Below are 27,781 nucleotides of genomic sequence, written 5' to 3' on the forward strand. Positions count from 1 at the left end.
AATTAAAAATGTTGAATGCAAAAACGATTCCAATTACTGATAAGAATAACTAGTTAATTGATTAAGTATAATTTGACACGAAAGTTTTGCAGCATTTTTGGCACGCTATCAATGTGGAACGTCGAAAGAATCTCTTTTCTCTCGCTGTATAAAGTACTTTGGCAACTTCACGAAATTCTTCCAATGCCTCATACGAAGAATCAGTTTTTGGTAATAGTACTTTAAGAAAGTTGTTTGCCATTCCATTCCCTTCGCGATTTTTAGAATTTTCGAATTTCCACGATCTTCGATATCGTTCAGTCAAAGGAGGAAATTCTGAATAATTGTCAATTGTTTCATCATTTTCTCTGATCTTGTAAAATGAGGATTCGGTTTTGAAAATAAATTTTATTTCATTTTAAAATTATAGTTAACCGACTTTTTAATATTTTGAAATAATCATAGTTCGTTAGGTGTTCTTATTAAACATTTATTATTGTTCTATCGTTAATGTAAATTTTTTTTCGAAAAAATTCGTCAAATTTTTAGCTTCCAAATTTAAAATTTATACTTTGAATTGGAAAGCAAGCTTTTAAATTTAAAATTTATATTTTAAATTCGAAATGTAACTTCTAAATTCAAAATTTATATTTCAAATTCAGAAGTCAGCTTCTAAACTCAAAATTTATATTTCAAATTCAAAATTTAGCTTCTATATTCAAAATTTATATTTTAAATTCAAAATCTGGCTTCCACATTTTAAATTTTTATTTCAAATTGGAGATTTAGCTTCCAAATTTAAAATTTATATTCCAAACTGAAAATTTAGCTTCTACATCCAAAATTTATATTTGAAATTGGAGGTTTAGTTTCCAAATTCGAAATTTATACTTCAAATTGAAAATTTAGTTTCTGCATTCAAAGTTCATCTTTTAATATTCAAAACTCAACTTTTAAATTAAAAATCTGACTATACCATAGTCTTAACAAAATTTCACCCGGAGTGTAAAAACAGAAAACTATCGAAACAAATATCAGGTTATGTTTAACGATTTGCCAGCGAAGTAATATGGTGGCCATCAACATCGTTGATGTCGGTGGTCTAAAATTCGTCAGAATTTCCCCCGTTGTTCGATCAGAAAAAGGAAAACCTGATTATGGGGGATGGTAACGATTTCTAAACGGAGAGTTTATTCGCTAGGAGAATCGCTGCTAGTTGGGCTGACATTTACTTTCGAGTGATTTAACAACGGTGGTAACAAAATGCTCGATCTTCTACTACTGTCCGACTCGTATGCGGTCGATGTACCTTTCGATCTTGTAACCAGCGTCCATGGATCCGGCGGTATGATCATGGCGTCGTCCTGCACGTTTTATAATTCCGCGATTAATTACGACTAGTTAATCTTAAACAGAAATCGTGAGAACGGACACCTTTTATTTGTGACACACAGCTGTTGAGTTTAGTCGCATGCGTTCGTTCGGTTTGAAAGTTCTCTGAAACGTTTCCATGCAAACGCAGGCGGCATTCCGCAATTACTACGCACATCGTCCTAATTCTCCTACCTAATTCTTCCAAATTCATTTCCTTGTCGAAACGATGCCTGGTCAGTCAAAATAATACAATTGGGAAATAAATAGAATACTCGTAAAAGAAAAACCAATACTACGCAGTAAAATCTGTAAATTTTCATAGCGAAGACAATAATGGAATTACTCTACATTTTCTTTGCTAAAGTAATCTGAATTTTCTTCGCTGTCAGAACGATGCATTATCAGAAAAATTAATAGAACTAAGAGATAAATGCTACATTACTAAATTAATAATATTTTCATGAAGAAATTCAACATTATGCAAGTAAAACCCGTGAATTTTCATACTGAAGATAGAAAAAGGAGTTTCTCTACATTCTACCCTAATTTACAACCCCGTGACTTTACAAAATAAATGTGCTCTACTATCAACACGATATAATGCCAAAACAAAACTTATTTATGACAGAAATAAATTGAACATTTATTGTATATAAATAAATACTATATTAAGGAATAAAATTCAACAGTAAATTGGAACAAGAGAACTAATTTTCACACGTTTATCCTCAATTTCCAGACGTAATTACCAAATCTAATTTGCAAGTCCTAATTCTCCACCCTAAAGTGACCGCCAAAAAATATCAATGCTGCTCAAAAAGCTACTCGCAAGGCAACCAAGTTCATGCAATGAATTCATTCACCAAGCATTCTACTGCAGCATTCCACAAACAATGTCCGCACTGTTCACACAACTTTTTCCCGACCGAAATGCACGAAACCACGTGGCACGAGATACGCTCATTAAAACCAGAGTCAAGCTAATCGAATTACGTTGTAATTTAATTTCACAATTTATTCATTTTGTATTTCATTTACATAAGTAATTCAACTACCATGTAATTCAGTTACACAATTCGAACGTTTCAAGTAATTCAAGTGCTAATTGTTTCAATCAGGAGTGCAATCCGAATGCAATGCCACTGAAGTATTATGCGATTGAAATGCAATTGTAAATAAAATAAACAGTTCTTCGAATTACATCAATGGATTTTGGAGAAATGAGATACACTTTTGCGTGTCTATATTGTATTATTTATCTGTATTTTTAGATATTGATTTATTCTTTTCAATTCAAAGGTAACATAATCCATGACGTAAGCAGTTCAATTACATCGTAATTAGTAATTAATGCGATTCAATTAAATTGTCATTCGTAATCAATGCGATACAATTACATCGTAATTGGTAATTAGTGTGAAACAATTGCATCGCAATTCGTGTCCAATGTATTTCAATTACTTCGTGTTTCGTTAATTGTGCTTTATCGCAGCTACGAATAAATTTATAATTTGAATGTAGATCCGAATTACGAGTCGCGACGCGATCGAATTAAAACGTAATCGAATAACCTTGTAATTGCATTCCCTCGAGTCTCTCAATTACAATTGCTGCGCAACTCTGGTTGAAACTACGAGAACCACCGGCGAAACCGTAGTTAACGACTCGCTAAGAAAACAAAAGCGGGATTCGACATGCCAGAGAGAGAGAGAGACAGGCTCCCGCAATTTTTCCGAATTACTGCTGCATCGAAGAGCGACACTGTCCGCGGCAATTCCGACGAGAAAACTCGGGGCTCGCATTGAAAACCGGTAAGAACAATCTCGGACGGAGACGTTCGTTTCATTGTTCTGCCACGGTTCCGTTGCATCGCGGGGGTTGCAGGCCGTGAAACAATGTCTTCGATTTTTCTGGGCGTTGATTTTTCGAGCAGCCTGTCGGAGGACTGGGCATGGCAACCGGGGAACAATCCGCGCCGGACCTATAAAGAGGTCTATTTACACGAATCAGGCGGCGTGTTTGGCCAGTTTCGGGATTCCGGGACGGTGTCGCTCGTTCCCGGTGTCAATTGCCGGGTGTTTACATATTTCAGTGGCCGGCACTCGGCTGTCGTCGATCAGTCCTGTTTGCCGAACTTTTCGAAATGATTGGCTTTGTTCGCCGTGGAAATGGCCGGAGTGGCCTAATTTTTGCGCTCTGCCGCGGTCGGTCGCTGCCCGTTGAATTTTCTGGCCGATTTTGGGGCCGATGGTTCTTGAAATTATTCCATGGGAAACGGAGCTCTGGATGCATCGTTCATTTTGGTGATTTAGGCAGAGTTTGGTGCGATCCAATCGTCATTTTTAGCGTAGGTTAGTTATTTTTATGCTCGAGCGTACTATTAGATGCTACGACGAATCGGTTTAATGGTTCGTGGTACTTTTAGCTGCTGGATTGAATTGTTTTCATTTTTGAGACACTATCGACTGATGGAATGAATTATTTTAATACTATATCATCAACTGGTGCAATGAATAATTTTAATATTGCAATGAATAATTTTAATTGAAGTGTATAACTAGCTGCTAAAATGAATTGTTTTAATGTTGGGGGACACTGTTTGCTGCTGTAATTAATAATTTTAATATCCAAGACATTAGCAGCTGCTGGAATGAATTATTTTAAGACTCAAGTATACTATCAGTTGCTAAACTCAATTATTTTAATACACGGTGTACTATTAGCTGCTAAAAGGAATCATTTCAATATTAGAGACACTACTAGCTGCTAAAATGAATTACATTACATTAATATTTAGGAGAATATCGAGACACAATATAGTTATTTCTTCGACCGAGATGATTTTATACTTTTTTCGTAGTTTTCGTCTGACTTCGACAGCTTTCCAGAGCATTTTCAGTGCTCCCCAAACCAAATGCTACCAGAAAAACAGTCTCCGTCAGGCAACTACCCTTGCTCCGAACCCCAGAACCATCACACCACCCCTAAAAACCCTAACGATCACTATACCGAGAAAGACACCCCGTGCCGCACCGTCTCCCCCAACAATTTCCTTTTGCCGCAAACACGGTCTACAATCGTACTCGGCGGCCCGGCGACCTCGAAAGGTCAAAGAGCGAACGATCTACGGTAAACTCTGCCGAAAGCTGCCGGGAAAAAGGCTGAATCGGGCGGCGAAGCAACAACGTCGCGTCGCGTCGCAGATAGAGCTCGCGCGAAGAAAAGAGAAGCGGTGTGGCGCATGCGACGGACAGGGGATGAATCCGGGTGAAAGGTGAAAGTTTTCCCGGGTGTAGAAAGAGAGACGAATATTCGAGAGACAGGGAGAGAAAGAGAAAGAGAAAGAGAAAGAGAAAGAGAGAGAGAGAGAGAGAGAGAGAGAATAGAGATGGGATCTAGTGTGTTAAAGGTACGAATTTAGCTGGCTGGTTTCGAACGTTTCGTCAGCACTTCGAGAAAGGGATGAAATATTTTCAGGTGGAGTCGAACTTAGGCCACAGTTGGATAAAATTTTATTCGGATAAGATACGAACGAATAAAATTGTATTCAACCCCAGATATCGAATCGTATTTGTCTAGATAAAAATTTATTCGAATAAGAATTCGCTCCAATAAGATTCTTTACATTTTTGGTGATATTTAAATTTAACGAAATGTCACATTCTTATATTTCTGTTCTCTGCTATTTCCGATATAGTAATATAGAAATATGATGTCAAGATTTTGTTAAGTTACTTTGAATCAATAATTACCCAATTGTATATTATATACTTTGAATATGTTATGTATTATATAGTTTGAATAATTGAAGGCTCAAAGTCACTTGACAAAATCTTAACAGACATATTTGTATACTACTATATTAGAAATAATAGTAATATACAAATATGTTTTGCTAAGATTTCGCTAAAGTACTTAGAACCAATAATTATCAATTTATATGTTATATATTTTGAAAACGTTATATATTATGTAATTTGAGTAACTACACACTCAAAGTAACTTAACAAAATTTTAACAAACCATATTTGCGTATTAGTATATTAAAAATAATAAAAATATACACATATGACGTTTAGTTAAGTTTCCATCTGAATATCACTAAAAATTTGTCCGATATTTTATGTCTATAATGATTTACGCCATTGTACATTGAACTTGAGCCCATCGCTAACAGAGGGAGAGCGAGAGAGGAAATTGAAAGTCAGAAATAGTAGTGTCCCGTGAGCAGTGTCTATGAATACCAGTAAATGTTTGCCCGTCGGCGGTAGGGGCGGTTTTAGGAGGGCGACGTCCGTGAGGTCCGGGCAGCTGTTGGGCTGCACCAGGGGCGGCTCCGGGGGCGAGGGCACGGCTTCGATGGGTTCTTGGTATCGGGGTGGTTGCACCGTGTCCACGGGGATGCTCGGGCCTAGAATCCAACTGACGATGCTGTCGCAACAGCCGCAGAAGAACTCGGACAGGCCCTGGCGCAGGCCTCGGTGCAGGCACAGAAACAGCACCGGGTTCACGCAGGCGTGGATGTACGCGATATGTAGTGTCACCTGGAATTTTAACAATTACACCGCTTACGCGAGGATCGAAAGTAGGACCTTTCACCTTCGAAACGAGCACAAGATCATTGCACTGCGATTTTTCTGCACGGAGCCGTGCGGGTTCGAAGATCGACGACTTTTCGGGGGTTGAAACTACCCTTATACTTTCTTTAAGATATCTCGGGATCTGTACGGTGTAGAAGTGGGAAATTTTGTTGGGTTTTGCGTTTTCTAACAGCGAATCTAGTATGCATCCTTAGGATTGTCTATATCGATTTTGCAAAATAGGAATTTAATAAAAAGTCGTCCGCACTTTGTTCAATAATTTTTGTTCGTCCAGTGTTAAACGAATTCTTATCTAGATTTCGAAATTCTTTTTTATTTACTATTACCAGGATTTTCTTACTAATATTTTTAAAATGACTTTAATATCTTTTATTTAATAATTTGATAAATAGTAATTTTTATTTAATATCTTTTAAGTAGATTTTAACTTTCCAGTTTTCGTTTGATTAATTAAATAGCTTTTCTACCCTGGAAGCTTTTGGTGTTGATATTCGTTACTTGATGCGTTAATAGATAAAAAATTTGGCATTAGCATTTGAAAATTCTTTCAATCTTTGCGCTATTTTAAATTGCAATTATTCAATGGTCCGATAAGTATTTAAAATTCACAAATTTCGCGATAAACATCGTCAATTTTATTCTAGTGGAAAAGATTAGTAGTCAAATCATAAATTTGAATTATGGTAGATATTTGATATAAATGTGAGTTATATTAGATTTTTAAAAGATATTTATATTATAATAATATACTATAATAGATATTTAATAAATAGAATTAATAAAGAACTTAATGTGCCTTTGATCGTTTGGTTCTCGCAATTAACGCAGAATACGTTTTTTCTGCAACAATAAACAATTCGGAGTAGCAGAGGTTCTACACTGTATACTCAGCATGCTAAATTCGATTAGGATGTGGAAAATATGGGAACTTCGAAAGGGAGTAGGGCACTCGGTATCATCGTGGCTATCCAATTTTCCTTTGATTAAATAAATTGCTGCGATAAACGGGATCTTCGGGGTCACTTCGTTCGAAACCAACAGATTACGTTCCATCAGCGGCACATTTTGAAGAGAAGATAACGTTCGCACAGTACGGAGAAGGAAACGGGTGAATTTCCGGCGAGGAGGGTTGGAAGATACGAGGGTTAACAGGCCTTTGACTGACTCTGCTGCGTGGAAAAGATGCTTTGATGTGAAATGCCACAGTGCGCGGCTCTCCGCCCGAGACCCAAATCGAGCTTCTAATCGAGGAGAGCAGAAACGCGGTGGCTGACCAAAAAATTCGAGGCTCGGGCAAACAAAAACGGAAAACTCTCTGCCAAGGGAGATATGGCTCGGGATAATCTATGCGGCGTGCCAGTGCGATTACGAAGTCGTTGGCAGACAGTCGGTGGAGAGTGTAAACTGGCGCGGCCACACGGTTTCCTAAATGGGTCAACGCTCTTCCTGCGACCAGCGGGAATCCTCCAAAAAACTGACACATATGCGCACGAAAGGAAGACAGAAGGATGGCGGAGGATGCGCTAATGAATTCGTCGAGTTTTCTTCACGTTATTTCTTTAAGAGACAGTTCTCTCTGGTTCAGCAGTCGGAAGTTTATTGTGTTTCAGCACCATTTTGGGAGTTTTTTTGCGACGGTAACGACCACTCTCTTAAAGTGGACCCTTCAAGATGTAATTTGAGGCTAATAAGGAGCAAAAATGTTAACGGGATAGAAACATTGTTACAAAGTTTCCTTCTGGAATCGTCTTAGTCTAGTCTCAGTTAAAATCATCGGCGCGCTTTTCTCGATTTTATTATTTTCAGTGAAATCGCTATAGCTCTGTTTGAAAGTGGATACTTCAAGGTTTAATTTGAAACTAGCAAAGTTAAAAAAACATTCGACGGGAACAGTTCTCACATTTCTGCCGAAATTCATAATCTTGACACGGGGCCTTTTTCATTAGAATAAAACTGACGATATTTGTTGCTAGGCTACGAATTTTTTTGTACTTACGGCAACATTGAATGATTGTAATTTAGGATATTGCAGAGATCGAAAGAATTGTCAAACTGTTTGCACGAAGGTCCGGAGGCCTGAAAAATGATTTTCCTCGCGGCACATCGGTCGACTTCGCTTTTCGTTTACCTCGTAGCTGGTCGGATTCCCGATGACAGGATGATCCACCAGGGTGACAAAGAACAGTGGTCCCCAGAAGATACCGTAGGCTGCCGTTATCACCAGAAACATCTTCACCCTCTGCACACCCTCGCGCTCCATCCTCTTCAAGTAGTTCCTCATTTTGCGGTGCTCTTCCGCCGCTCCGCTTCTCTGAAGTGAAACTCCTTTTTACCGGGCCGGGACGACAGAACATAGTAACCGGGCGCGTCAAACACTTCCCGTGAAAATTCGGGCTTAACCTTTTGCCGTGATTCAATTTCGCCAGTCTACTTAACCCAGACCGCCTCGAATGATTCAGAACTTTCGATTATGCTCGCGAGCAGCAGAATCGCAGCTATGAATACTGAGCATCGTTTTGAATTCATTAGAGTTTGTGTGAAATTTACACGAAATATTATGGAATTTATTAGAAATTAGTTCATCGATTTTATGTCAATTTTCCATCGATATATAAATAGTAAATGAATTAATGATAATTTCGTAATAATAAGCAACTATTAAATCAAATCCGTGAAATAAAAGGAACGAATATTCGTTTAAACAAAGATCGTTCGTTATCTGTTCGCAGGCTGAAAGAATTTGATGTAAACAGTTACTCAGTTCTTTTATAGAATAATGTGACATAGAATTCATGAGAATTGTTCCAAAAAAGGATGCTTAACACTACTTTCTCGTTTTTGCCCAGAGGTAACGATTTGAAATTAGCCAAATTGCAAATTTGTTTAGAAAAATGTACGATAGTGATTGATAATGCTGAATGAAAATTTCTAGGAACAGTTTTCACTGCAATTTTATGACAGAAAATTTTGTTTAAAGTGACTGGGCGTTTCCACGGTATTATACAGTGTTCATTTAACAATTGTTATTTCACGAATAACTTGTTGAATTGTAGTTATTTAAGAAAGAATTAGTAGACGTTGCTTGTTCGGATTTTTCGTGGCGGAGAATTCTTTTCTTTTTTTCCGGCGACGTTTCAGAAGGTTGGTGGGAGGTCCGACGCTAGTTTTGAGACACCCGGTATTTCATCAGCTGGTATATACAGGGCGGAAATGATTTTTTGATAGGTTTGATCGTTACCTTGGGCGTGCCACCGTTTGCGGATGCGGCCGAATTTTCAGGAACCGCGTTTGTTTGCTGATTGCCCGTCGTATTCACGAGAATCGTTAGCAGTGCTACTTTAACCTGACACAGAAATCATTCGTGTTAAACAGAAAATTGTTTTCAGAACTGTTTGACCATATTTTTGCCATTTCTGTGACATATTTCTTTTCGTATAGCACCGAGTGTACCAGATTTTTCTGTATGATTTTTCTGTCCGTATATTTTGCAGCCAAATGTTAGACAGTGGTTTCAATTTTTGGAGAAATTTCCAATTACAATGTTGTCACCGGTGGAACAAGTTCATTTTTCGAATCGAATTACAGAACAATTATAGTAATATCAGAATCGAATGCTAACAATTTTTTTTAAAGACAATAATGAATGTGACAGATCATTTTACGTAGATGTGATTTTATATTATTTGAACATTCTGTCACTACTGCGACGTGAAGTGTTCGCACAATTAAAGTTGTTAACCGATTGTAATTTTATTTGCAACGTAATACACGAACGAAAATAGTAATTGCAACATTGTGTCTAAATTTGATTCTATGTGTAAAATTCAATGCGGATCGCATAATTCATCGGAACGTTGCAGTCAAGTTCATAATTTCGTTGCTATGATGCATGGAAACTGTAATTTCATTGCAACTTCGTATGCAACTTTGTTGTTGAAAAGTTGGACGGAAGTGGAACATTTTCAGGCAAGTTTCACCGACGTTATGGTTTCATTGAAAGTGTCCGATAAATCAAATGAAAAGTTAGTGACAGGGGATCAGTGGAAGTCATGTTTCATTCGGCAAATATGAGCAAATAAAATATGAACGCAATAGAATTTCATATTGGACGCGAGTGTCGTCCTCCTGTGACGTTTGTAGATCCGTTTTGTCAGATAAATGCCGGGAAACATTTGTTTTTGTTCTGTCACGCGTGAGAGATATCGGCGCGGCTTAATCAGAAAATATTGGAACGCTCGGTTGTCTTATCCTATGCAAGACTTTCTATTCTGTCGACTAATAGAACAATTGTTTTTGTCAGTGGCCAATGAGTGAATTGATCTTCGATAGGAATCGCTGGATAATCGTATACACCAGTTGATGGAACGTTAATTACAGGCTGGGATGTAGTTCATGGTACAACTGTAAAGCAGAAAACGTATTTTTGAGAAATTAGGGCAACGTGAGCGAAATGAAGTCAAAGGATAGAATCACAGAATTATGCAAGTATAAGAAACAGTGTACGAAAATTGAGAAAATATTGTTGAAGTATTTAGATAAGTTCGATTTTATTTAATTGGAATATTAGCAAGATAAAGCAACAGAGGTTAGACGCTAGAAAATGATATTGTTGTCAAATTAGAAGGACGAAATTAGATAATTAGAACGATTGTATTTGGAGCATTGGTAAGATGTAATTGGAAAAAATGGTAATATCTAATTAGAGTATATTGATGTTTTATATTTCAGAAGTTTAGTTATGCAAAATTAGATAAATTTACTTTGAAAGATTGGAAAATATACAGATGTCTAGGAAAGTATAATTCAGAATTCGAGCAGTATGATTAGAATATTAGAGGAGTGTAATTAGAAAAGCGAAAAATTATTAACATGTAACTAGATGATTGGAAAATGTAAGTAGAAAATAACAGACTAATTTTGAAAATATAATTAGAAAATTACAAGACTTTATCAGATGTAATAATTTGGAAAATGTAATTGGAAGACTACAGAATAGATTATATGTAACTAGAAAATGACGAAGATGCAATGAACAAATTTGGAGATCATGAGAATTTAAAAGGTAATGAAATGAAAAATGTGAAATTACACAAGAAATTAAATTAGAAGGAAGAGAATTGAGGAATCGAATTAGAAAATTCGGAAGAATATTAGGCTCTGATTAGAAAGTTTACAGAATGGCAAAATGCAATTTAGAAATTGAAAAGTTATTAAAATATAACTAGAAAATTACGTGAGCGTAGTTCGAATACTCGAAAAAGATGATTGAAATCTAATTGAAAAAATGTCTAAGCTACTCATGTATAATTAAACAATCGGGAAACTGCAAGTAAAAGATTGAAAAGACAATCAAATATAATTAGGAAAATTAGGAAAATTCATCTGAAAAATCGAAAAGTTGCGAATATGTATTTACAAAATTATGAAAATGCAATTCGAAAACTGATAAGATAATGCAACATGACTGGATAATTGAGCCGGTGCAATTAGAAAATTGTAAAGTTTATAGAATATTGCTGGATTACAATTAGACAGTGCAATGAGAAAATTGAGAAGATTATAGAATATAATTGGAGAATTGGAATGTTACAATTAGAAGATTGAAAACTAGGTAGAAAATTGGAGGATCAAGACAGTGCAATTAGAAAATTGCTAAGCTAATGGAATATATTGAAAAATTAGAACGATGCAGTTAGTAAATTCAGAAGTTTTAAAAGTATAATGAGAAAAAAGTATAATTAAAAGTGGCTAATTATTACATTAGTATAGAATATTACTTGGAAATTAGGACAGTGCATTTAGAAAATAGAAAACATAATAAAGTACAATTAGGAGACTACAATTAAATATTATAAAAGAATTATAAAATTAAAAATTGTTAAAGTGTAATTGAAATTGGAGTATCGACAATTGTATCAGAATGTAATCGAGACATCGCAAAAGTGCATGGGGACGTGGTAAAGAAATAGATGAGAAACGCGCAACTTATTAAACCAAAAACTGCAATTGAATAGTAAAAGGGTTGCCAAACGCAACATTGCGAAAATGCAAGAAAGAGAACGCTCAATAGTTGAGCACAGCTAAAAGATCGCATAAGTGCAAAAATTCCAAAACCAAGAACCCACTAGAACGTATTAACTACGGAGACTAGGATAAATTCGATCAACGAGAGGGGGGTACTACGTCTCACAATCATTTTCAGAAAATAATTCAGAGCAAACCGAAAAAGATCCATCACCCAGGTTTCCCCTTAAATCAGCCCGAAGTCGCTCGCTGCAGTTGCACCACGAGCTGCCACCCGAGGCTGCAGAGAAAAGATCAGTGTGAGAGGGAAGGGCTTGGCTGACGTACCGCTTCGACGTTCGCCTTGGTGAGATCTTTGTGCAGCTTCCTGAGATGGATCAGCGTGAGGGCGACGCAGATGATGTTGATAGCGATCCACAGGGCGTTCAGTATGTAATGCCGGAATGGGCCGTGCACCAGGGGGCAACTCGGCGCATTGTGCCCCGTCTCGGTGTTCGCTGCCAATGCACCGCTCAAAAACGTCGGACCAAGGTTTATCGTGATGCTCGCGAACCAGATCATGAACGTCCCGAATAGCACGCACTGAAAATCATTACACAGAGCTCAACCACACCGCCATGCCATCGCAATTAGCTGGTTGGCTAATTAGCCCACCGCCTCGTTTTAACGAATTATTTTACGCTAGATCGCCGGGATCGACCTTCCGGATTTCAAGGGAGCTTGAATTCACGTTATCGAAGACTATACCGTGCAACGAAAAGCACTCGATAAACCTGCTCTGCGCAACCTATTTATTATCGATTTTCTTGGTAATTTTATATTTCATTTTATGATCATTCGGAACATTCATTTCGTTAATCGTTTTATTATATACTTTATTAGGCATCTTATCATTGTGTGATTATGTTAGCAAAATTTATGACACTATCATTATGTTTTAAATAAATTAATGGTGGAACAAATATATTGTGATAGATCCATTTATTATTTATTTCATTAAATAGTCTATTGTTCATTTTATTATTCATTGTTTTATTAATTTTGGTACGTTTTGCTATTGATTTCGTTATTCATTTTATTATTCACTTTTTTATTTATTTTATTACGACAATTATTGCCCTTATTCCGACTTCGAGGGACTTTCGCTGTTGTACGATCCTCCGCAAATGTCACTTTGATTACAGTTATGAATAAATCACGGTGACTCCATTTATTATTCATTTTATTATTGAGTATTTGCGACAGCAATTTGGGGAAATTGACTGGCTCTGATTTTTGTGTTGCACAAATTACAAGGGTGTATTTATTGATACTTCGAGTGGCTTTCATTACGACACGGTCCTCGATATCAATATCAATTTAAATTATATCGATCAACAATGTCAATTTATAATATTAATTTAAAGACAGCAATGAATAAAAAATTTTAGTTTCACTGTTATTTCACTATAAAATTTTCAAAGCTGTAAAATTTTAACGTCTTTGTTTTCCATTGTCGTAAATCGCGAAAGGCGAAAATTCTGTGCTAAAAAACTCTTAACAAGTTTATATGGAAATTGCAGTTTCGCTGCTATTGAATTGCGATGTAAAAAAGATTGACGTCTGCCATGAACAAGTAACAGTTTCATTAAAAAGGCGCGGAGAGCTGCAATTACTCTACAATGTTGTACGCAGGCAGTAATTTCACTGCAATATTGTGCGCAAATTACGATTCTATACCAGACAATTGCAACCATTGTAATATTATATACAAGTTGCAATTTTATTTCAACGTTGTATGAATGTTGTAATCTTTTTGCAAAGTCAACGGCGATTTCATTGAAACATTATGTTATGCAACCTGCAGTTTTATTCAAACGTTATACGCAAGTTGTAATTTTACCGCAACTTTGAATGCAAGTTTTAATTTTATGGCAACGTTATATGCAAATTGCAATGATATCGTAACGTTGCATGCGGGTTGTAATTTTGCGGCGACGTTATGGGCGCGTTATAATTTTGTCGCAACTTCGAATGCAGCCAGCAATTTCATCGGGACATTGTAGGCAAGTTGCAATTTTGTCTCAACGTTGAACAGAAATTTTAATGTCATTGCATTATCGTATACAATCAGCACTTTCATTTCAACGTTGTATTAATGTTGCAATTTTGTTCTAACGTTACATGTAAAATGCAATTTGGTTGCAACCATGAATACAAGTTGCAATTTCATTGTAACGTTACATGAAAATTGTACTTTTTATGTCAACGTTGTGGGAAAGTTGTGATTACGTAGCAACGTGACTCGCAAAACCAATTTAACACAATGTAGAGGTCCCGTTGCAATTCTATTGCAACATTGTACACAAGTTGCAGTTGCACATCAACGTTGGAAGCAAGTTGTAACTTTATTAGCACGTCCCATAGAAATTATAATTTCATTGGAATCTTGACGATGTCTACAACGTTATCGCAACATTGTACAGTCAGTTACAATGTCGTCGCAACGCTGTGTGCATGGTAAACAGATTGAACGAGACCGCAAGACACAATATCGAACGAACGGGTAAAAATGTCCAGTGAAAATGTTCAAACGATAATAGCGAGTTGCGGGATCGCGTCGCACCTGGCCGGGGCTGTTGCAGCGGCGCGCTGCTTCAAAAAGCGGCGCATCAAAGGACCGGGATTGCAGTTCGAAGGAAACGGTGCAAGATGGCGGCGGTATTGATCGCGTAATTGACCGAGGAACGAGGCACTAGACGGCGCATTTTGCTCGTCGTGTTTCTGCTGACCACGTGCATCTCCGGCGCCCTCCGTTCCCCAGCTTCCCTTTGATAGCGATTGACGTATCATAAACCTAATTTTCCGACGATCTTCGCCGCCGCGATCCCGCCTTTGTGCCGCCCGTCGCGGCGGGCAACCTGCGCCGCGGAAATCGTCGCTCGAGATTTCGGTCACCGGCCACGGTCGCCATCTGTTCACGGTGATTTCACGCGTCCTGTCACGTAATAGGGACCCAAGTATTCGGATCGTGGGCGACCTGGAAATCGCCCAGATCCTCGATCATCCAGGCCTTGATCGACGGGTAATGGCAAAACCTGCGCCGCTGCTTTATCCAATTTTTTCGAGTCCCGACGATTGAAATTCTGCTCGAAACCGTAACACTCGCCTGCTTTATAAATGCTCAGAAATCTTCTAGGTTCAGAGAAGGTATTTTTTCCGTTCCCTGCTAAATTCGTAACAAAATCGATTTTAATTGAAAAATTTTCACGTCGTTTTTCACTGTTTTAATGTGTCGTTGCCGATATTCGAAAAAGACGGTTCTTGGAAATTCTTTTCGGAAAAACAAACGGAGCATCCTCTTCGATGGATAACTCATTAGAAAGTGGATACGGTGTACCGTCTGTGGGAATTTTCTTATCGAGGAATGCCGAGAAATAACGGGGCAACGTTGAAATGAATAAAGGCCGAAACTTCGCTCTCACTGTGAATTTTATTAAACAATGGCTAAGAGAATTCGCAGAAAGATTCCCGATCCAGGTGTTATTATAAACTTGGAAAAAAGTTGGAAATGATAAGGAAGCGTGGGCGGGGTTACCCCGAAAAAGTTTCGTGAAAGGCCGGTGACGAAGCGATTTGTTTCAGAGCGAAACTTTGTTTAAGATCCTACCGAACAAAGGATTGGAAGGATAAGGAACAGATCTGGGATAATGAAGAAACTTCGGGAACGAGGAAAATTTACAAAGGAACGATTATCCTTGCTAATTGGACGACAAGTTGATTCAGTCGATCGATTGTCTCACTGGGTCGAACCACCGCGCGGCCACCGCACGAAAAATAACTCCGATTCGCCTAATCGGGTTTCCGTTGTATACCGAAACACTTACAATCGAGGCTCTGGAATTTTTAAAAAATTTAAATCTCTTCCGTCTCTTTGTCCATACTGCAATTATTACATATTTAAAAATGTTCATTTCTCAATATCTTCTCAATTCGTTCGTCTTGAAAATATAATTCAGATTCTTTATTTGTTATATTTATCACGGAATCGATGCTTAGAACTTTTATTTAACTTCCTTGCAAATTTGTTTAAAAATTCAGCATAATTATTACGACAATGTTATTTACGTTGTTTGTTAATTTATAAAGCTGATTCGATTTTTAATTCGACGGAAAAGCTTTCCTATTTTTGCAAATTTTATTATGCATACATTTTCTCGTAATTTTTGCTACAGTGTTGTTTAGTCATATTATTCAAACTCAAAAATAACGTTCTTTTCTCATTTTAGGTACTTTTAAAAATTTAAGAAATTATATGAAATGGTATTTAAATGCTTTCTAAAAGTTATTTATGGCTGCCCGCAATACAAAATTATTGTACAACTTTGAAATTTGCTAAGTAGCAATTTAAGTGCGATTTAAAAATTGGATAGACATTTTCCAAATATGCGTTACTTTCTTTAATTTTAATTTTCTCTCGGTTTAATTTAAAAAATAGATACCATTTTGCTACAAGTGGAAGCAGCACTATATCTAGGATATTCGAATCCTTTCAATTTTCAACTTTCAATTTTCTGTCTCCAGCATATTTTGTAATACGAAGTAATAAGGAAAAGAATAATGCAGCTGGAATTTAATATGAAACTGTCGTGAGGGATGATGATGCCCGTTCAGTTCTGAGAAGCATTACTTCATTTTCCGTGCGAGAAACATTGATAGATGCCAGCGTAGCCTCCTCGGTCTTTCTTGAGATTGCCATTCTTTCACTTGTGCACACATCCTCGGCGGCCGGTTCCTGGGTCTCGGTGAACTTAATTAAGAACTTGAGTGACATAAAAGGCCTTTTAGCCGAGCTCAAGTTTCGGATCGATTTAACAAGTGTAAGCGCCGTCTCAGAGCGATGCTTTAATATAAAACGCGTCCTCGCCGGCAAACGGAAGTCGTAAGTGCCACTCTAAATTTATTTGCAAGTAGCTGGCTCGCTACAAAATAATATCATAATCATCAATTAAATCTATTCACACTTTCCACCCCCGTTAAATTTATAGATAAACTTAAAGACCTTAAATTATCTGCGTTAAAATTTTACGTACATATAAATAAAATTTAGAGTTGTTAAGTAATTTAACATGTATGTTTATCATATGTGGATAAATATTTCATATACAAAATTGAAGCAACATTGCTCATAATAATATGCAGCTACGAAAATATCGCATCGAAACAACGAAAAATTATTGCAAACGACGCATAAGAATTCGTCAAAATTGGAGAAAATATTTCTCTAAATAAACAGTGGAGAAAATACTTGTTACGGTGTTTGATTTCCAGTTTGATTCACTTGCTCGCAATTAAACCGTAACAATTAAACGAAGCAGACATTAATTAAACTAAGAAACACTGTTGCAATTGATAAGAAACAATACCCACGATTGAATAATGTAGAAGGTATATTGTTGCGAATCACCGAAAAATTGCATAAAATAATTCTCCTTCGCTCTTGAATAATTCACTTGTTTGTAACTCAATAACGGTTAAACAAACAAATGAGAACATAATTGTGACATAACATAAATGAGAACAAAATTATAACCTGATTCATTTACAGCTGGTTGTCGTTGTGAAATAAATGAAGAATACAATTGTTGCAACCGATAAGGAAGTGCGGTAACATTGCCTGCGATTATTCGAGAAACGTTTGGTTATAATATTGAACATAGTTCGCTGACTTCGACTGGAAAAGTCGTATGCTACTCAGCCAGACCTGTCGGTCTGATTAGCGAGCTACGGTATCTCACTTGATAGCCTGAGGGGCAGACCTCATTTTGCTTGTCCGCCTGAAACGAGGACTCATCCTACTTGTACAGAGCCATGAACGGACCTCGTTCTGCTTGTGTAGCAAGAAACGGTATTCAATACGCTTTAGTGATTAATGCGAGCCATGATCTCGAAGAAAAGAGGGGACTCGTCCCGCTCTGTATTTATAGTCTCAGGTCCATCGTTCTTCTTTTTTACGAGATTCATCGAAGAACTTATTCTACTTCGTCAACCGGATATAGATCGGCACGCTACGCTTGTGTTTCATAAATTCGAGGACCTCATCGCATTTTCATTATCACACGATGTCTGTGTTTTTATTGTCCGACTAGTTGCTGGCTCGTAATACTTCGTCGTTTATTTTATTTGTCTCTCGGGGTACTCGCGCGACCCTCGTCGTTTCGCTTAAATTGGATGACCCGAGATTTTCATTCCATTTGGCCGGCTAATGGGTGCTTATGGCTACTTCGATCAACGGCCAAGAATTTTTGATCAATTTTGTCCGTTTCAGTCCGGCCCGTTCTACTTCAACTAGCAATTTTCATTTCGTTCGGCCCGACTAATTGCGGACCTATCCTACTCCTACCGATAGCTCAGGTCATTGTTAAATTCGTCAGATCATTTCTGGCACTTTCTACTTCAACAAGACATTTTCATTTCGCCCGGCCCACTGTCACAGACTTATTTTACATCGACGGAGAGCCGAGAGGATTTTCCATGAATTTGCTCGATTTATTCAGATTCGTTCTACTTGGACCTTCGCATCGTCTGGCTGACTAATGCCGATCTGTTTTACTTGGATCGATAGCTTAGGCTCTTATTCTCTGATCACGTCCTGCTTGTGATACTTCAACATGCAATTTTAAATTCCCTTGGCTGACCAAAGTGAATCAATTCGATTTTGCTCGCCGTGTGGGTTTTTTTTCCTGCAATTTTCTTCGATTATCGATGTCTCGTTCTACCTCAACACGCGACTTTAATTTCCTTTGGCTGATCAACGCGGATCTGTTTTACTATAACCGATAATACAAGGGTTTTGTGTAATTAGTCTGATTACTTCTGGTTCGTTCTACTTGAATGCTTGTGCTCCGCCCCGCATTCAGCTGGTTAGGAATTAGTGTAATCCGATGGGTTCTCTTGCCTGACTAATGCGGGCCCATTCTACTTAGCTGTCAATGTTGGCATGTACCGTCTTCACTACCTTTGTCTATATTCTAGTAATTAGGCTTCTTCGGATTGTCTGACTAGTACAAGACACTGCTACTTACGAGTCGTCATTTTTGATTCACTTGTTCCATTGATACAAATTTTTTCTACTAAATGAGCCGATTATTTTGTAAGTGACCTAAGTCCGTTTGTCACTTCGTTTTTGTTTGTCACGCAATTGTTATTATTTTAATAGAAATTCTTTTAATAAAATTTTTTTATAGCAAAAGATATTTTAGAATTATTTTAATAGAAATCTCAATTTCAATACAAGTGGACTTAATTATTCAGTATAAATATACTTTCAAACGAGGCGGTTAAAATATATTGAATTTTGTGCTTTCCATTAAGTTTGATTAGTACAAACATATTTTACTGTCACTGATCCTATTAGATACACGATGTGTCATTTGTCTGATCGATGCGAACACATTTTATTTCGATTATATCCAACATCAATTTTACTTTTATCGCTAGCACACTGTTGTCTCACTTGACAGATTAATTCAGACTGATTCTACTTTCTACGATACTAAGCTTATTTCATTTGTTCGCTTAATTCAAGCTAATTCTATGTTACACGATGTGGTTTTTCGTTCACTTATCCGATTAATTTAGACATATTTTATTTTATACCATGCAAAATTTCCATCGATTTCGTGATTAACTTGTAAAGATGTTAGGACAATATTGCACGAGGCTCGTTTTTGCTCGTGTCTGACCAGTTCACGCGATACGAATGTAATTCCATTTGTCGCAACGTTGTAGGACCTCTCCAATTTCATCGAGCATACGTAACATGACTTCATTTGCCCGAGTGGCACAGATATTTCCATTCTATATTATTAATCACACGCGACTTTAATCTTACGCCGATCTGTGGAAGCGTGCATTCCACTTCGCCGGTTACACAAAACTTTCATTTCACTTATGCGATTACCAGGCGCAATCCCTTCTGCTTCACTAATCCACAGCGAACTTCATTTCGGTTTGTTGCCTTCTGCGGAAGCACGTTCTGCTCCACCGGTCCCGTATAGCTTACATTTCTTTTGTCTCCGCCTGACACTCTGGTGCAACGACTCGTTCTACCCTATCGATTCTATTGACATTTTATTTTAGCTGTTCCGTTAATATTTCATCGATTCTATTCCCGGACGCAGGCCTTGTTTGAATCGTCTTGCTCCGCTGTTTATTCGTGTCTGATTAACATTGTATGTCAACTATTCTATCCATTCGATTTTCTTAGTTGCGTATTGACCTGATTTCGCTCGTCTGACTGATGACTGACCCGTTCTACTTCCGCAAATACTTCTGCGTATGTGTATCGGTCATGTCCATTGGACGAATATTGTTTCGTTTAATTGGTCTTGTCTGATTCTAGATCTCTTATCTCTTTCTTCATTCGATTATTTGGTATATTAACACGCTGCGTACGGCGCATTTTTGCGCTCTCGAAAAGTTGACATTTATTTTCTTTTGCTAACCATTTGTTAAGGGGATACGCAAGACTTCGTTACCCTGGTAACATAACAAGAAAGTCTATATTTAGTTCCTTAAATCGTCGATTGAGTCGAAAAAGCCTGAAAACGAGATATCCCGTTTCTCGGCCACAACGTTCGAATTGCTAAAGACGAGAAATCTCGTCTCCCGTACGCAATGTGTTAAGCAAATCTGATCGTTAGCAAATTGTTCGTCCGGTGTCGGTGAAATATTTTATTTGATACGTTGTATAATAATGTTTGTGCAGGATTGATCATGTTATTGATCATGTTCCATTTGATTTGTCTGATCGGTGTGCGATCTAGTCTAATTTATTCATTGCTGACAAACTATTCCGTTCATGAATTATTTATTCAGCTGCTAATAAATTATTCTTCCAACTGCTAATAAATTATTCCATCAGTGCTGATATATTATTCCAGCATTACTGATATATATTATTCTTCAATTTTCCTATTAGTTATTATATCTTACTGATTCAACAGCAACATTTGTCTGATCAATATGCAACCTATACTACTTGATTGAGATTAATGACACACTGACCTCATTCTACTTGTCTGATCAGCTCTCGATTTATTCTCCGTGATTAACGATACTCGGGTGGTGCTTTCTGTGGCTGACCAATGGAGAAACTTTTGTGCGAAATTGTTCAACCGAAATCCAATTAACGAGATAAAAAAAAATAAAGAAAGATGCAATTACTAAAATCACAAAATCGTTGAAATTTCTGTTGTAGTGTTTAACTTAGCTCTGTGTGGACCAACACAACGCCATATTGACTCGATGAATATTCTATTATAAATTTAAGTTTATATTAATAAATATAGTTTACATTAATTAATGTTCAATAGTTTTGTTACTTTCTCAGCGAAATATCTTTTCAAACACATTCCAATATCCGTCGCAAGTAGTCAAATAAGCGTCACCCACATGCGGGTGACACGGTTCGATCAAAAACTTTACTGTCAACCGAATATGGGTGACGTGGCAGTCAGCGTGTTAATAGAATTAAGTATTGGAGAAGTACAAATCGTATAAATTGACTATAAAAATGGATTAAAACATTGAAACTAAAAATTGTAATAAATATTAAATATTGAACTTAAAAATATATCGGATTCAGATATTTGTGTGGGCCAGATAATAATTTATTAAATACTAATAGATAATATTTTAGGAAATATCGAATATTGAAATTAAATGTCAAGAATTTCAATCATTACAATGAAATATTCGTATAAATACCTGAGTATTTGGTTTACGCGCATGTAAACCAAACGTTCCAGTAAACATTAAACAATCTTTAATTCGAAGAATCGTTTCACTCAAGAGGTCGGACAATCGGAATCGTCTCCGGAATACCAAATCCGCGAAATTCCGCGCAAACGAAGTCACGACCGCTGTGTACGCGGCTGCAAAATTGGCCGAGGGTATTTTCTGAAATTCGAAGGGGTTCGGCCAGCTCCGGAAACCGTATAAATTGGCGCCATTACACGCGCGTGTGTGGCCGTGTGTGTGCCACGTGCATTTGATGGAAGAATTTCCCTCCGCGAAACTGAAGTGAAAACGGGAAGGAGAGCGAGAGAGAGAGAGAGGGAGGGAGAGGGGCTTAGGGGGAGATCGCAGCGGCGATGACGGGGATGGAGAGGATATAATGGAACCGTCACATGCATTGTTAGGGCGGACACCATGGCGGCCGATTGCGGTGTAAACTGTCCACGGCGAGATGACTGCGCTTTCACAACGGAATTAATTGTGACATACCGTTTATACGAGCCGGTGGCCACGGCGCCTCGCGTCGCGTACCGTCGCGTTCGATTAACCAAACACCAATTAATCAAACTTTCAATTATTCCGATAAGAGAAACCGCCGCATTTATCGATCGGCGCAGTCTCCAGCCATTCGATTTCCCCTGTATCGATCCTTCGATTCGACTGCGAGGCTGTCGTTCGATTTTCCAAAGTTTCCAGGATTATTTGTGTGGTTAATGTTCGTTGGTGAAGTGGTTCATTTTAGTATAACAAGTGATCAACGTTAGTGTCTTCCATTGTTCTTGTGTACCATTTATTCGCTAAAATATAATAATATGTATTTATAATGAAATATTTGCTCAAACATAATTGTTGTTGTGTTTTATAAATGTTCGACGCTTGCGTGATGATTATTTATTTGTTAAATGTTCGAAGATACTTATCGATTGATTGGTTATCGAACTGCATTTATTCGTTAAAAGTTTCTAGTTATTTTCTTCTTAATAATGTTGACAAGTTCTTTAGAGAACGTACTCAATCTAATTGTTCTCGTAAAAAGTCAATAAGCAAACAATAACGTTTCCATTTTTAAAAGAATCTTCTATCATGGAACACAAAACGGTAGGAACACTTTAATAACGTTAAAGTAAATTATAGGATTATTTTTGATTTATCAAAAGATTTTTCAATAGTGTGTGCGCGATTCTTGATTTATTGTTAAGATAAGCGGAATGAGATTTGCAAGTGAAGGATCAGAGTGTTAGGCGGAGCGAGCTGGAGGATTGGCTGGATGAGCGAGAGCGGCTCTGTGTATGAGGCTTTAAGTGGAGGAGATCAAGCTTCGGTCGGACGAGTGATGCTATTCTTGCAGAGAGATGATAAAGTGAAGCGACCCGGCGTTAGTCGAAAACGTGAAATGAGGCCTGTGTACAATCAGCTAAGTCAAATGATTCTAGCATTCGGAGGACAGAGGGTACTGAGACTGTTTGTCAAGTAGGTTTGACCAGGCGTCGATCAGACTAGTTAGGCTTGGGTTAGATCAGTGGGATAAGTCAAACATTGGACAGACCGGTGATACAAGTGAAATATTTGGTGGTCGAAGGGAATGGATTATACTTGTCAAATCGGAAGAGTAGATTTGGTCAGACTAGCGGTGTAGAATTAACACTAGTCAGACCGTTCGAATGTATAAAAATTGAACAGGTTAGTAGAATATATTTGACATTGAGCAGACAAGTCATATATTAATAAGAAGAATAAATGTAATGATGGTTGCGTGGGGGAAGAAATCCAGCAATAGCCAGACAACCGAAATACTTGAAATAATAATCAGATAACTGAAATATCTGAAATAATAGACAGTGAAGTGAAATACCTCAATTAATGGTCAGACTAAATAGAAAGCAAACTGAAATGTCTTAAATCGTAGCTAGATAAGTAGAATATATCTACCATTGAGCAGACAAGAATATACGCAACATTGATCATATCAGTGGAATGTGTCTACCATTGGTCAGACAAGAGTAATGTCTACCACTATACAGAGTAGAATGTTTAGCATTATTCAGATAAGTATAATACCTACCATTATTCAGGCAAGTAGAACGTCTACCATTATTCAGACAAGTAGAATATATTTTACATTGATCAGACCAGTAGAATATGTCGAACATTACTCAGTCAACTAGAATAAATCGAACAATTCTGAGACGCATAGAATAAATAAATGATTGTTCAGATCAACAGAATAATTCCGGTCGTATGATAACTGCAACAATCGTCACACATGTAATATAAATCAAGCAACAGGACAACAAGTGGAATAAATCAAATAGAAGTCAGGCTAGTAGAATAGATCAAGCATTGTCCAGTCAAATAGAATAATCTCAACGAATGTTAGACAACTAGATTGAATTCTATAATTGTCCAACTAGTATAATAAATCAAACAACAGTCAGAGCAGAACAATAAGTCCACCAACCGTCACGCTTGTAAAATAAATCAGCCATTGTTCTCGCAGCGATAATAAATCAAGCACTGGCCAGACAAGTACAATAAATTTACGTCACCGGAGTCCATGGTGGCATCGGACATGGTTCTACATGATCAAACTGCAATTCTACAATTTCCATATATCCGTGTATGTACATGTAATTGTATTTTTCCATGGAAAATCGGGAAACTCTAATAAAGATTTATCAGTGTCATTAAGGGAATTTTAAAGATTATAAAAACATTTCTTTATTTCACATAATTGTAGTTCTACGTTCCATTATTTTCTCACTTTCGCATTACCGATTCCTGTTGATTTTTGTGAAATCCATTTTTCAGTAATATGTAAATAATTGAAAACGATAGTAATAATTACCAACAAAATTAATAACATTCCACAGCAAAATTATTTAATTGTTTAAATCATAGTCGAGGGACACTATACACACACAACTCAAATAAACAACATAAAACTAAACACCTATAAAACCGCTTAAATAAAACCAACACAGGAACCAAAGTGGTCGCCGTCAGCTGCCTACAGTGAATCCGGCTACATAAAACGAGAGAAAAAAGACGTTTCGCCGTAGGTAAACAAATCCGACGCTTCGTTCGTTTGTTCGCAAGCTCGGTATCGGTTCCTTATCGGCTTTGGCGCGCGTTTGCATGGGGGAAACGCTCGACTACGGCGTCCCCCGCGAGATCGATACATCGCCAGAAAACAGAAATCTAAATAAAGAAGCCGGCTCGCTGACAGAAGGAATCACTTGCCTGAGGCGAGTCCATGAGCAACGGCGCCGTGAGATCGGCTTCCTCGTCGGTTTCCGGAAAAATCGGGCTGTCGTTCAGCACCGTTGTCAGCATGTTCACTGTGGAGACTGTCACCAACAGCAGAAACGCTGTCTCGACCAGGGAACACTTGGTCATCGGCTGACAGTTCAGGATGCTCGATCCAAGGGGCAATAAAATGGCGGCACGAGCGCAATCCACCATCGCCTGGTGGAACAATAATCCCTGCGACCACCTGCGATACAAGGGGCAAAAGGATCTTCGTGTTAGATCTGACGGCGGTCGGCCTGTCTTTGATGATTAACGCGTCTACAGTAGCAGGACTCGTCAGCTAGGATAATTGGTAGAAGCTACGGATGTGTAATTACTACTTTTATTGTTTTGGTATGGTTTAAATGGGCAAAGAGTGTTTGCAATTGAATCGGGAAAGGTTCTAACGAATTAAATGTATTTTAAGGACTTAGTGGAATAAGACTGCTTTGTACGGACAGTAGAGTAAGAATGCTGATAGGAAAGTTAGATTTTTCTGAAAGACAGTAGTGTAAGATTATTTAGTACAGATGGCAGAGTTAAATGTTTATGTGCAGATTATTTAGTATAGACAGTAGAGTTAGACGTTTTTGTATAGACAGGAAAGAAAGATTATTTGATACAGGCAGTAAAGTATGACTGCTTAATACAGACAGTGAAAATAACACTAGTGGAATAACACTATTTCGAAGAGATCAAGACTGCAGTTTCACTGATTTTAAAATCATGTGATTTTAACTGAAATGATTATGGTGGGAGTAAAACTTTCAGAATGGACTGTAAAATGATTACGGCAAATAGATGCTTCCGAAACGAACTTTAAAATTGCTGTAATAGATTGAACCTGTCAAAAGGAATTTTATAAATGATTACAATAGTTTGAACCTGTCAGAGGAATTTTTAAGATCATTACAATAGATTGTACCAGTCAGAACGAATTTAAAAATGATTAGAACAGATCGAATCCTTCCAAGCGAATTTTAAAGTGATTATAATAGATTAAAGCACACGGAAAGACAATTTAAAATGATGAGAACAGATTAAAACGTCCGAAATAAATTTCTAAATGATTATAATAGATTGGAGCTTTTAGAAATAATTAGATTTCCTGTGTCTATGATAGACCAAAGTTTTCGGTATTAGCGATCCACAAAATTGAGTTTACTAAAGTGAAGCTTCTAAAATTAACGATATTTTAATTTGGATTGATTAAGGGATTGACAGGCGATCTATAAAATAGAAGATATCACTTCTGGCGATTGTATGAAGAACATTTTTAGTATGTCTGACGATGAAAATCAATTTTATTACAGCTAGATGGAAGCTCATAAAAATGGTGATTTCTGGTACGAGCTCTTATTATAGTAGAACAATGGGGGGTGGTTTCGGATAATGGGGTTGAGAAATCGTCCATAAAGCAGAACACCTCACTGAAAAATGAACACTCTTATTTAAATTTTATCATCGCTCACCTCATAATCGGAAAATCTTTTTAATTGCACTTACCCTGTGTGTCTAAGATAATATTAACCATTCGTTTAACAATGATGGTAATTTTTTTAACGACTGTCACAGAACAATAAAGAGATCTCGATAAATTTGAGCTGCTCGAGGTGTTCAAAATTTCTACTTTAATTCGGACATGGAAATCGACTAGGTTATACTCAAAATAAAACTCGTATATGAATACATGACGAATTCTTTTAGGGATGTTAATTCTTTAAATTCGAAAATTTCTAATTAATTGTAAACAAATACTCAAGTGTGCTATAACTTAAAATAAAGCTTGTGGAAGCGACAAATTTTCAGTATGATCTTTTACTATAGTAAAATAATGCAGTACTTAAATAAATTATTTAGAAAAAGATCTTTGAAAAGTTCTCTAAAAGAGATACATTCTTACCTAATTAAGAGGAGAAAATGTATTAAGAAATACACAAAATAAAATCCGTAAAAATGGCAAATTTTTAATACGAGCTTTTACTATACTAAAATAAAACAGTGCTTAAGTAAATCATTTATATAAATCTATACTAAAAAATACTTTATAATTCATATTCAAAGAAAGAAATCAGCTGTGCTACAGTTAAAGTAAAACCGGTGAAAATTCGGTGTTATTTTAGTGGAACAATGGGCATGTTTCGATAGATCGTGATCAGGGAATGGGTTGAAAGGTCGCCGAGTATAGTTTGTACAGATAATATTTCCGGCGATGGTCACTCATGGGAGGGTGGATCGATTCTGTAAATCTTCGGTCGAGATTACCTGCGTAACTGTCGTTTAGCCAGAATGAGGGCCATGAGAAGAAAGTTCGCCCCCATGCCGAGGGCGCCGAGGCTGAATATGACTGTCGCCTCGGTGGCGCCGCCCGGGTGACACTGGAAAGACTTCGATGCGTTCGACGACACGTTACCAGAGGCGCCGATCCCGAACCTCAAGTTGGCCCCTATCATCGCCAACGATTCACCTGCGCCACAAAACATCAGTCATGATTAATCACCCCTTTGTACAAGATCGAACTTTTTATGGTAGAGTTGTCAAAAGTAACACGTCAGCGGAAAATTTCATCAAAGTTCCAGAACTTTTTGTGCCGCAATTGATTGATATATGAATCTGTAACTTTGTGAGTTGGTTTGGTCGTGTTTGAAATATGTGCTGGATTTTTCTCCGGTAGCAATGTTGATATGGTACAAAGTTATGGCACGGCAATGCAGGAACTGCTAAAGCTTCTTTCG

At 37.3% G+C, this 27,781-nt stretch overlaps 2 protein-coding genes across 2 annotated transcripts in view; one reads left to right on the top strand and one right to left on the bottom strand.

Annotated features, from left to right (window-relative positions):
• LOC144472067 (midasin) overlaps positions 1-27,781 on the top strand; it is a 125,102-nt gene that overhangs the window by 11,503 nt on the left and 85,818 nt on the right. The gene's annotated exons all lie outside the window — the stretch shown is intronic.
• LOC144472068 (uncharacterized) lies at positions 1,085-27,499 on the bottom strand. The gene is made up of 7 exons (XM_078184764.1): positions 27,312-27,499; positions 24,999-25,251; positions 12,306-12,560; positions 9,193-9,297; positions 8,083-8,265; positions 5,598-5,897; positions 1,085-1,343 (listed from the first exon to the last, which is right to left on the bottom strand). Exons 1-7 carry the CDS (start codon positions 27,497-27,499, stop codon positions 1,170-1,172), a joined length of 1,458 nt encoding a protein of 485 aa, XP_078040890.1. The 3' UTR covers positions 1,085-1,169.

The sequence above is a fragment of the Augochlora pura genome, chromosome 7, assembly GCF_028453695.1.
Source record: "Augochlora pura isolate Apur16 chromosome 7, APUR_v2.2.1, whole genome shotgun sequence".
NCBI lineage: Eukaryota > Metazoa > Arthropoda > Insecta > Hymenoptera > Halictidae > Augochlora > Augochlora pura.